Below are 12,534 nucleotides of genomic sequence, written 5' to 3' on the forward strand. Positions count from 1 at the left end.
AGCATTTTAGTTAACTTTCTTTACTGATCATTACTTAGTACAGGACAAGTGGCGAGAGTCAGCCGTTCCTCCGGTTCCCCCTACGCGCAGATGGGCAGCGCTGGTTCACCCTCACTGTTCCGAGGAGCAGGGCTACAGCCACCCCAGCCACAGCCCCTCACGGCTGTTCGACCTGCCCCGCTCGCTTCCTCGAGGGTCCTGTTGCAGCTCATCCCCAAGCAAGAACACAACTGGTTCATACCACAAGTGGTGTGATCTTCAGCTCTTCTCCAGAACGGCAGTTTCTCACATTAATTAGCTCAAATGCTGCCTCAGTTTCCTCCAGGGTAAGATCTCGACGCTTGAACCCTTCTAGAACCAGTATTTTGAAGCACAGGTGATAGCAAAGCAGATTATGTTAAGTTACAAATTGTTTTTGATACAAAAACATAAGATATCCCCTATTAGCATCAAGAAGGCATCAAAGTTTTAATAGTCTCATAAAATTCTACCAGCATTTTTACTGAAAACAAAACAGATCTTGTATATACTTAGTTTTGGTTCTATTCTTGATAAACAGTTGTGTGACAGTTAACCAAACAGCAATTATGGTTTGCTGAATCTCAGTACAAATCACATGCATCACAAAAAATCATAAATAGATCTTAATGACCCAATATCAAAAATACGTACTATACAAGAACCTCAGTTATACTAAAAGTCAACCTGTTCCTGAAAATTCACACTTAATACATCAATTCTCCCTGAAAGTACAGGTGGCTACTAAGAGGTGGCAAAAGCAGTAGACAGGAAGCAGAAAAAGATTGCAGAATTCTTGTCTGACTTATTGCTAAGTGTAGATTACATCAAGGGTAATCTGGTTTTTTTTATTCATCCTTGAAAGGTCAAATTGTATCAGGACTCCCAAACACAGAGTAAAGAAAAAAATCAGCAGTATTTATAAAAATAGCATCCATTTGAGTTTGATAAATCCTTATAAACACAAGAAAGAAATCAGTTACTCTGTAAAAAAACTAATTCAGACCCTATGTTCCCAAAGCACCTGCGTAACATCCTGATATTAAGGACTTCAACAACAAAGTCTTCATAAACATACGTGCAGAATTCTTCCTTGTGCTGACCATAAACAAGTGTCAGAAGATGTGCACTTGTATTTTGGACAGACACATTAATTTTGCAGTCAGCTACAGAAGATCTCGTATTTGAATCTCAAATGGCAAGAAAACAGTTTTGTGCCAGGTTCTACTTCAGTGTTTAGCTCATTGCACACAGAAAGCACATGCTGGAGAGATCAGATCTAACCATAGCAATTTTCAGTAACACATTTATCTGAGGTTAAGAGGCAAGATAGTATGGCTTAAATTTACACTACATATAGTAAATGCTACAACTGTGTAAAGAGGTAACAAAACCTGCCCTCTCCTGCATCTGTATTAAGTGTAAACTTTCAGAACTTTAGGAAACATTACAAACTACAATTCTTTTGTGGTAAAGTAACCAGAGGGGATTTGAGGGTTTTAAAAAACAGTTTAAAAAATCTATTAAAACATAACAGGTTTAAAAACTTTAACATTTTTAGTGTTTGTAGCATTATAACTTTGGTGTTCAGATCTAGCAAATCAGTATATTGCTTGTAATCAGCCTCATCAAAACAGATGTTCTATAATAAAAAATATTAATTCCATTTTCAATGGTAGACTTGTGGGATCTGACATCCCACCATGAATCACAGGAATCAGAGCATTGTCCAGTTCATTCAGATAGTTCTGTGAAAGAAGGCAACCTCCAGATCCAGCTAAGTACTCAACCTAGAAGGAAAAAATATTCATGTTGTATTAACACTTTTTGTATTAACAAGACAACACAGAAGCATAGTATCTTAGTAAAATAATATTTCAGCTGGCATGAAATGACAAAATAACATTCAAACACTGGCAACTGGATGGGTTTTGAAGTCAATCACGATATTAAGCTTGCCATCGAGAAGCATTCAACAGTCCCCCTGGGTTTACAGGGCCACCCATCCTCTTCCTCTGTTTCAGTCCCATGTCCAAGAGTGATCTGACTATATATGGTAGTAACACAGTTACTGTTAGGTTAATTTCAAAATATACTACTGGAAACTGGATTTTCAGGACTGTATTTTCAGCTTCTCTCAAAAAGGTAAGGAAGTATAACACAGAACACCTTCAGAGGCAAGGAACTAAACCGTTTGATAGTTTTGTCATCTTTTGCGGAGCATCACATGCTAGATAGTCTTGCCTTCCCACTCTTCCATCCTCAGCTGGGCAGACCTGTCCTTCTCTGCTGTACAGACTTTGGTGCAAATATCCCTTACTGAACTACATTAGGGAGCAAAACCAGTGCAAAACTACATACTTCAAGAAAAGTATCAGAAAATTAGCTCTACAGTTCTCTAAACTGACTCACCTTGGAGGCAGATGAGTGCCAGAGAGAGTTAGAGCTAGGGAAGGACTGACAGCTTACTGCAAGCAGCTATTAGGGAACTGGGCAGAATAAGGAAACAGGACTATTCCTTTCAAGAAAAACTAGTCATTAAGACAGCTTCCTCATGAAATTTCATCCTCAGACTGGATCTGGGGTAGGGCAAAAAACTAAAAACATTCAGAAAGAGATCCAAGGTCTTTACAAGAACGAGGTTTCAGTTGAAATGGAGTGTCTGCAATAAAAGCTGAAAGATTACCATATCTGAGTCAATAGAAACTCTTAGGCCTATCTTATTCATCCCATTATTTTTCAAGGTTTTAAGGTGTGGACAAAGAGCAGTACTGCAGGCAATAGCAATCTCTTTAGCAAACTGGTGAGGAACAGGACTGGATAGTTCATGGTCCTTCAGAAAATAGTATACCTGAAATTACAGAAAGGATAAGTACAGTCAGCAGCCTGGTTATATTACAAAGTAGGGAAAAGAGTAAGTCAGTTACATATAAATGCAGAACAGAGCAAGCTATAATGCTTGTTTGCAGGCGAAGTATTCTAATGTTTTGTCTATTCAATCAAAATACGTAAGTGACTGGGAATATCTGAATTATCTATTTATATATTTATCAATGCTAACAGACTTTTTCAGAGAATAAAACCAGAAACGTATGTAAACTTACCTAAGAGCTATGGAGAACATTCTGTCTATCAATAGGGCTACACATCAAATAAGTTAGTTTCTTTACTAGTATCATTTAGTATGATCACTTTACCACTTAACTATTCTAAAACACAGCAAAAAGGCTCAAGAACAATGTAATTTACTAACTTCGGTACACTTCATAACTTTTGCCTCTCTTTCGAAGTCTCTGCCTTGTAGTACTTTTTCACTCTGAGTTCCTTCCATGGATTTTCCATCAACTGGGCTTAAAATTCTATGGATGATAATAGTATGGTTAATAATTAAAACAACATTTAATGATTTAGATTGAATAAACTTGTATGAAATAATGTTTAGCCATCCTTAAAGTCTATTTAAACAGGTTTACAACAAAATGTAATACAGGACTTGCATTGTGAAAATACAGATGTTACAAAAAGAAATATCCTAAATAGGGAACAGACAACACTTAATAAAAACCTGATCTTACAGGTTTAAGAAGCTATAAACCATCTCAGGTAAACCACTGTTTGTTCTAATTGGTCAGAGAAGCCACAGGAAAAGGCATACCAAGTCAAACCCATGGCCTGAGAAACAACTTAAGATGAGACAAGTTTTGAGTTGGTGATGTATAATTAAAATTTAAAGCTACATAAACAAGAATTCAAATCATATCCAATAAATATGTCCTGCATCTCATTCTGCTTTGCTGAATGCTGGCATTCCTGCAGGGAATGGCCAAGGGCAGTACTATGTACTTCCAAGCCCACCCGAACAAGGGAGCTTAAAGTGGTTAATTGCATCCTCCCACAAACTGATTACTGATTTGATAGAGGACTTTCGAATGAACTGAGGGTTCACACACTTTTCCTGTCAACTTCCCGAACAGAAAAAACAGTATTAAATTTTGGTGAACTACAAGCAAAATTGTTCTGTTAGTGACATCTAGAGGACTGCAGGCAGTTTACCATTCTATCCCATTTCAAATTTTAGTATCAGGTACTTTCTTTCAATAAAAATACCTTAGATTAATTTCAAGAAATTAAAGATGGATATTTGAAAACTGTGAACAAGAACTCTAAGATATTTTGCTTTGGTAATACATTTACCCTTTGTTTGTTTTTTCTTCATTTTCTACCCAGCAGATATCTACATATTCTTTTATGTCTCCTGCATCCGTTTTGCCACAAGTTATTTTAAAGTCCTTCTTGTCTCTTAATGCCTGTCGTAGGCTTTCCATCGTTTCTGGTGTTATTTGTACCATGAGTCCATCTAGAAGAAAACCAGTTAAAATTCCAACTTACCTACAGAAAGAGTAGCACAGCTTTTTAGTAGAATCTTGGCTTAAATTCTAGTGGGACCAACCCTCTCCTACAGCTCATTAATAAATGCACATCAAACTGACTCCGTCCCCCAACGACAGCATTAAATGTTACATGAAAGAGGAAGTAATGAAAAGCTTTCTTGTCAACAGAACTAAGACTAAAAGATCAATCTTAGACTAATCTTAAAATTTTTTTGCATTTATGTGTCTATATATGTATTCATCAATACAGCAATGAAAATAGTTTGATACAGGCAGCCATAAAGGACAGATTTGTGTTGAATAAAGCAAAAACTTAGTATTACTATTTTAGAACAACTAGGTGAACTAGCATGTGTTTTTTTATACAGCACTTGTTTGCAGTAGGTTTTCTACAAAGTTAAAAAAACTTGAAGTTTAGCTTAATGAGAAATAAAGATCTTGCCTTTTTTTAAAGTTGTCTTAAGAAGAAATCACATAGGAAAATTCTTACCTTCAACTATACTGGATTTAGCTAAAAATCCTGAAGAAGTTTTTAAGGCTCCATTAAACACCACAAAACTTGCACCTGTAACTAGAAAAAGTAGGAATAAAGTGAGTAGTACCACTTCATACCACTCGAGTTTGTCATCACTAACAATTTACTTGAACTCCTTTTTAAAAATGCAGGCAAAAAAGGTACTACTATACTGAAAGAGCTAGTAGAAATCTCTTACTGACAGGATGATACAGAGCATAGCTCTCTAAACAGAGAATAATTTTTTCCAATTGGTCCTTGGCAAAAAAAGATCAGCTTTGTTAAGTTCCTTTTTGAGAGCATACAGTATCCTTTTAAGATACTGGCGGCAAGCCACACAGGCAAGCCAGAAAAGTTCCATATACAAAGAGGAGACATAGCTGAAGAAACAGCGGTGAGAGGTTTTCTTTTTGAGGTTTTTTTTGTCCTTTAAAACAGTAATGCCATTCAACTTTTAAATTTATTTACAGAAGATATTCCTGAAGTTTAGAACATTTTCAGTGGTGCTAGAAGCAACTGAAAGAAAATTACGTAAGTGAATCTCCATTCATAGATTTGTTAGTTACACACAGTGCTTTGCTTAATAAAACACAGAACAACTTTTCAAGCCGGCTGCAGAGATGGTAAGAGTACAGTCCTGTCAATCTGGAGTTCTCCCCCAACTAATGGGACTTGTTAAAAAGCACGACTCATCAGCCCAGATGCACTGATATGCTGCACAGCTGTATTACTTTCAGACCTTAAGAGGTACCTCTGCACTATTCTCTGTACAGGTCGTTGTAGCAGTTTGCTAGGTGTTGTACAGAGGTACTCACTGTTACCGTATTTTCATACACTCAGTTATTTAGACTATTTGTTTACATATGTAAATATATTTCCCAATTTACGCTAATATTAAATTTAATTTTGAAATATGTAAAGAATCTGATTATGTCTGAAAATGTAACCTGTATTAGTACCCTTCTTGAAACAAGGAAAAGTATTAGCCTTCATTTAATATAACATTTGTAAAAGGTAGCGAAGTGTTGATATAAACCAGCAACATTTTATTTTGCATTTAAATTACTTGGTTGCTTGAATGCTAACTTTTTATCTCAACAATTTACTGGGAACACATATTTTCCTTGCAGCCTAAAAGTGAACTTACATTTCTCCTCTAGAAATGTAATTTTTCTCCACAAGCCAAACTGCACAGCTTACCTTTCCTAGGATGTCCAGTAGCACTGACTGCTTGTGTGTGATAGAGGCCATGATTATTCTGCACACACACTAAGTGAGAATCTGCTTCAGTATTAAAACTTGCTCCAATGCTAATCACATGTTCATTAGAAGAGTTTATCACCTTCATTACCTGTCAATACAAAATTTGTCATTAAACTGACAAATCTCACTTCGCAGTACTCATTTTAAATACAAGACATTAGAAAAATCCAGCTCTCAAAACAAATGCCAAGAATTATTCACTTGGTTAATGCCAGAGATTTTGAACAACAGTTTGCCATGACTAGCTGGAAGAACATTAAGCATGATGAAAAATACTACTTGAGTTGAAAGGAATGAGTAAGCCTGAGCACCGCTAGACAATGCAGAACATATAAGTTGTAGGGATTTTGTTGGCCTTAAGGCTAAAATATGCATTAAGCCTCATGCAATCTACTATTCAGGATTGGTGTTGTTTTTTTTTTTTTTAAAGCTGAAGTGAGCAAATTATAATAAAAACTACACTGGCAAGAAAGATTTTAAGTTTTAAACAAAACACCATCATCAGGAAATGTGTAAGAGATAATCCTCAAAAATATGTGCTAAAAGATTTTGAAGAAACTGCTGATTTTTCAGCATTTAACAGTTATCCTAAAGCTCAACTTTTCACTCATCATTATCCACTTTTCAACACGACCAAGAAGAAGGAAATTGTGCTCCCCCTCACCCCATCACGTGCTTACATTACTTTAAAGTTCAGAGAGTCTACTGCACAGCAAATGGCAAAGTAATCTAGAAAGCTGCTATCAAGTGGGGAATTCACTTGCAGAACTGCCTGAAAACTGACTACAGAATAAAAACATTACAACCTTTAAGAACCACCACCCCCCTTTTTTTTTCCCCTTAAAAAGAGCTCATGTTAAAAGATGTGACTGGTATTATATGAAAAATAAAGACTAAAGCAGTTTGGATTAGAAAGCTAAACAGTGTGGTTTTTCACTCACCTCGTTATACTTCCTTAGGGGTATTTTAATACAGCTTCTACCCATTTCCACATGAACAAACAGGTTGTCTATGGTATGCAAAGTATACTGGTAATTTCTAAGGTCCTGTAACAGACAAAGCTTTCATGTTAGCAGACAATTAAAAGTACTCTACATACATCTCTAAGACTTCTAAAGAGTAATGACATTAAGGGTGGTGAAAGACTTGGTGATCACTTTTTTCCGACTGATCTATGTGAAGGGTACTTTAGTGAATATATCAACAAATTTATAGCACCAACAAGGTAGCTCTATTTACCAGTGGGTTATGTAGAATGTGGCTACTTTATGCACATTAGGATCTTATAGTGTTTTAGATAACGAAAATGCCTCTCTGATAGAAAAGCAAAGCATGGAAGCCACTATCTACATTTGTTCAGGTATGAAAACCAGAAATATTAGCCCTTTATCTCTGTCAAAAAAACCTCTGCTCTCAAGAATGAGAGTTCTGAGGATATTTTACATAATCTAAATTATGTAAATACAGCAAAGGAAGAGAATAAAACATTTACTCACAACAAGTAGATTCATAATTGTGTGCCCAATCTCTCCAAAGAGTGGCTTCCGATGCCTGAAACTTACTACAGGAGTTGGATATGCTAGGGTTAAGGAATAAGAAAGAAAAGGTCATGTTTTCCTATCAACAACTATAAAACTTGCTGATCTAAGTTTTATTTTCAATATCCGATCAGCCAAAGGAACCGATTCTCTGTCACAGACTGTCCTTCAGCCCACTGTATGGTTTCGTCACCCACAGTTAAATCCTAGTGCAATGTCACTGCATGGAGTCACTCTCCTAGTGGCAGTAATTTTGTGGCAGAGACTCATTGCTGCTTTCATATGCTTTGTCAGATATATTTCGTGCAATAGGTGATCTGAGTGGAAACATCCTGGGTTCAGTCCCTGGGTCACCAGCTGTGCGATGGGTTGCAAGGCTTCATAGTTGCTTGAATAAGAATACCACACGGGTTAACATCTGCTTCTACGTTAATGTTATAATACAAAGTGAAGTACCACTTAGTATTGATAAGCAAGAATAGAGTGAGTGAGGACGTTCATACAAAGTAATGTGTTTTCAGGTCCCATTGCTGCAATGGGAAGCACATGCAGATGGGAACTAGGGAAGGCAATGAGATGCAGGAGATGACAGTAAGAAGCCATTTGAAAACAAAACAGGTAGCACAGCAAACTCTGGATTGTGAGGTCAAAGATGCAAAATTGGTTAAAAAAACCAGAACCAGACAAGTAGTTTGGTAAGACAAAGAAGAATGGCAAAAACTACCACCCTTGTCAACACACAGACAGAAGCCTGGACAGTAGAAATCTGCTATTGACTCACGAATTCCATAAACAAGCAAGTGATACCTATTTATGGACTTGCAGCTTCTAGAATGGTGGGCTTATTTATCAAAAACGCATTCAGGTCAACGAAGTTGCATATGACACGTTTTTGAAATCCATGCCACTTAAGCAACTGCTGCATGCTGCACCTTATCTAAACACCTGCTCTCTAGATCACAGAATCATAGAACGGTTTGGGTTGGAAGGGACCTTAAAAACCATCTAGTTCCAACCCCCTGCCACAGGCAGGGACACCTTCCACTAGACCAGGTTGCCCAAAGCCCCGTCCAACCTGGCCTTGAACCCTTCCAGGGAGGGGGCAGCCACAGCTTCTCTGGGCAACCTGTGCCAGTGTCTCCCCACCCTCATAGTAAACAATTTCTTCCTTACATCTAATGTAAATCTACCCTCTTTCAGCTTAAAACTGTTACCCCTCATCCCATCCCTACACCCCCTGATCAAGAGTCCTTCCCCAGCTTTCCTGTAGCCCCTTTAAGTCCTGGGAGGCCACTCTAAGGTCTCCCCGGAGCCTTCTCTTCTCCAGCTGAACACCCCCAACTCTCTCAGCCTGTCCTCACAGGGGAGGTGCTCCAGCTCCCTGAGCATCTTTGTGGCCTCCTCTGGACCTGTTTGAGCAGGTCTGTGTCCTCCTGATGTTGGTGCCCTCAGAGCTGGACACAGGGGGGGGTCTCATGAGAGCAGAGTAGAGGAGAATCCCCTCCCTCGCCCTGCTAGCCACAGTGCTCTGGATGCAGCCCAGGACACAGTTGGCTTTCTGGGCTGTGAGTGCACATTGCTGGCTCACAGTCAGTTTTCCATCCACTAATACCCCCAAGTCCTTCTCCTCAGGGCAGCTCTCAATCCACTCATCACCCAGCCTGGATTTGTGCTTGGGATTGCCCTGACCCATGTGCAGGCCCTTGCACTTGGCCTTGTTGAACTTTATGAGGTTTGCACGGGGCCCACCTCTCCAGTGTGTCCAGGTCCCTCTGGATGGCATAAGCAGCAGTTAAACAGGAAACAAACCGGCACCTATATTGCTACATGAAGTATCTGTGTTATTCAAGCAAGTACACAACCCACTCTAGAAGGCATTTAGGACAGTATCTACTTCCAGGTCTTGCTCAAGCAAGCTTATCTGTTCTTCAAGGCAACGGGAATCTGCGTAAACACCTTTTGGTGAGCCTGGAGCAGAGTCAATGCAAATCTCTCAGGAGAGCAGAAAATACTCACATCAGCCTGCAACAGACTGTGGAAAGTAATTCACACATGGAGGTTGTGTCACTGCACTGTGTGGTGGTGCATATTTACAGGCTCTCCATCCACCTCACTTTGAAAAAATGTCTCCTGCATTTTTACAGGCCTAGAGATTTCAAATGTTTTAGTAAGTTATCCTTAGAAGTAATGAATACCTTTATCCATTTTATGAAGCAGTAATATTTTGCCAATACAGTAAATTTCAGTAATTTAGTTAAGAAGCCCAATTGGTCAGAGTTGTAAATTGAGCTTGTGAACTTCCCTTCAAACCTTTCTCCTATGACAACAGAAGTCAGAAAAAAGAAAAATAATCAAGGCAGTCCAGCAGCGCAATGTAAATTCCTAAGTGTCTCAATAGGTGGCTTCCCACGTATGAAACTTCAGTCTTACACAAGTGTAATAAAAAATACTGCAAAGATTATTTTAAATATTTTGCTTGTCTAAAAATCTTGTATCTTCCAAAGGGAATTTTACATTTATACAGCTATTTAACTCACCCCCATATTCTGCTCCCAATCTCAACATTAAACGGATTGGAAAAACTTTCGCCCAGGGTATTTCCAGCTTATGGATGAGAATGCCACAAAGAAAGGGATTTTCTGGTAGAATCTGATCATCAAGTTTCTGAAGAGTTGGTGAAACAAACAGGAATCCTCCATGCTCTTTGTTACTGAGAAAGTTTTCAGTAAAAGTAATGTTTTCCATGTTTCTTATTAACCTTCCTGTAGAAAGAGTGACAGAGGCTTTATACATCTGGAGAAGTAATACATTAGTGTCAAGAAAACTACTCTAACCAGTGGTGTCCCACAGATTTGTAAGCCATATGGTGTATTTCACATCTTCCTGAAAGTCTGACAGACGTCTAAACCAACAGACTAAGCACTCTATATCTATTAACTAAATGAACTTGAACATTAAACAAGGTTCTTCCAAACAAATACCAAAAACCCTAAAGTGGCACAATGTTCTGGCACACACCAATCGATGAACTTCAATTAACAGGCCTCAAATATTTATAAACATGGGTATTGTACTTCTCAAATGAAGTTCCAGATGTCCTAAACCATAGACTCAAGGACTTACACACAGAATCTCCAACACAACGTGACTGAAGAACAACAAAAAAACTACAAACAGGATGTTTACAGAAGTAAATGAAACCAATTTTTTTCTTCCTGTTGTTTATTTAGAATCCAAGGCTAACACTGCAAGGTTTTTGAACAGAATCATTAGATACCTACAAATACTTCAAGAAAAATTATGTATTAACTTCCAGCTTTAAAGATCAGCAAGAAGATATTATGAAGTAAGAAGTTAGACATTACATACCTTTCGTTGCATCCTTATAGATGTCAATAAATAATCTGAATATTTCATTAGGAAAAATCTCTTCACCTGGCAAACACTGCAATAGAATGATAATTTCTGCCTGACCCAAACCATGTAGTCCATTTGTTGAGAAGTACCAACACTTTTCTGAAGAATCTTTAATTAAAAAGATAGATACCACAATAATGTTGTTTTACAGTCAAAAAAGAAAGCTGGATTTAATGGAAAAGAAAATGTGCACTACTTACAAGTTATTAGCTTGACATTTACAAGCAAGTTTGCATTCAGGATAAAAGTTAATGGATTATGACCTCCTTCCACAAGAAGCAAGGTGACCTGTTGGTGTGATGGATGTTCTTCCACTAGAGGATCTAAATAAATTAACATCCAATTTAGTTCAACATGTCAGCCAACTATCTAACACAAATATTACAGATCATAGCATATGAAAGACTGTCCCATCCTCCTAAGAGAGTGGTAATCATTCTCAAGCTTAGAATAGCTACAGATCAATCAATGAATAGCTTACCCTAAGATTCAAGGAACATAGAAAAATAAAGCAGTAACTTGTAACAAAGATTCAAACTAGGGCTACCATTCATTTGGTAATTACTGACTAATTGCGTATGCTGTCTCCTCATCCATATACTGGTACTCTTAATTACCATCAATAAGCACAGTCCCTACTACAATGCATTTAAGTGATGAAGTATTCTCTTCGTAATATATTGATCTTGTTAGTAATGCATGTTCAACTATCCAACGATCTATTGTGCAGCAAATAAATGAGATTAGAATTGTATTAAAATGCAAGTTATATACACACAAGTTCGTATTTAGAAATCTTGGATAAGGTAATTAAATATTAAAATCTTCTCAAATTTTACCTTTTCCTTTTCCACCCACTGTAAGCAAAAGCGGTGGCAGTTTATCACCATCAGGAACAAGGCTGATCTCTTTACGAACACAGTTTTCAACACCACATAGTGCTCTGTAACTTGAAGGACTAACAGGCATATCACTTTTAGTCTGATCAACTGAACTGGAACTAGTCTTCTCAGCTTCTGCAGAAGGAGAACACTCTTTAGTTTCTAGAGTTACAGATGTATAACTATGTACCACCTCACTCTGGCCTGGAACAGCCTGCTGTGCATCATCTGAAGAAACAGAAGGATGTAATTCTTCCATTGCTGCAGTAGTATCAGTTTCTTCCTTTGGTTTTGGATTTACATCAGTTAATAAGTCATCTTTCTCTGCAGCCTATGAAGACAAAGAAAAAAAAGTCTACAGTCTTGTCTCACAACAAGCTAAACTTGCATTACTAGCATTCTAGAAGCAAAAAGAGAAAGAAATCTACCACAAATACTGAGAATGCATTTCCTCTAAACAAGAGGAAAGCCATCAAATCTCTCCTGGATCTTCCTTCTTTTTTTTTCATCTT

At 37.7% G+C, this 12,534-nt stretch overlaps 1 protein-coding gene across 2 annotated transcripts in view; it reads right to left on the reverse strand.

The window, feature by feature from the left end:
• Nucleotides 1-4: 4 nt before the first annotated feature.
• The window catches only part of ZFYVE16 (zinc finger FYVE-type containing 16), a 32,267-nt gene continuing 19,737 nt past the window's right edge, over nucleotides 5-12,534 (reverse strand). For both annotated transcript variants that reach the window (XM_074811741.1, XM_074811742.1), the window contains exons 7-18: nucleotides 11,981-12,353; nucleotides 11,342-11,464; nucleotides 11,094-11,249; nucleotides 10,262-10,486; nucleotides 7,683-7,765; nucleotides 7,128-7,232; nucleotides 6,124-6,274; nucleotides 4,900-4,980; nucleotides 4,213-4,375; nucleotides 3,272-3,377; nucleotides 2,705-2,869; nucleotides 5-1,808 (exon numbers count right to left, since the gene is read on the reverse strand). In XM_074811741.1, the coding sequence (XP_074667842.1) occupies nucleotides 1,647-1,808; nucleotides 2,705-2,869; nucleotides 3,272-3,377; nucleotides 4,213-4,375; nucleotides 4,900-4,980; nucleotides 6,124-6,274; nucleotides 7,128-7,232; nucleotides 7,683-7,765; nucleotides 10,262-10,486; nucleotides 11,094-11,249; nucleotides 11,342-11,464; nucleotides 11,981-12,353 (1,893 nt within the window). In that variant the 3' untranslated portion in view covers nucleotides 5-1,646. The remainder of the gene's footprint in view (nucleotides 1,809-2,704; nucleotides 2,870-3,271; nucleotides 3,378-4,212; nucleotides 4,376-4,899; nucleotides 4,981-6,123; nucleotides 6,275-7,127; nucleotides 7,233-7,682; nucleotides 7,766-10,261; nucleotides 10,487-11,093; nucleotides 11,250-11,341; nucleotides 11,465-11,980; nucleotides 12,354-12,534) is intronic.

The sequence above is a fragment of the Strix aluco genome, chromosome Z, assembly GCF_031877795.1.
Source record: "Strix aluco isolate bStrAlu1 chromosome Z, bStrAlu1.hap1, whole genome shotgun sequence".
Classification (NCBI taxonomy): domain Eukaryota; kingdom Metazoa; phylum Chordata; class Aves; order Strigiformes; family Strigidae; genus Strix; species Strix aluco.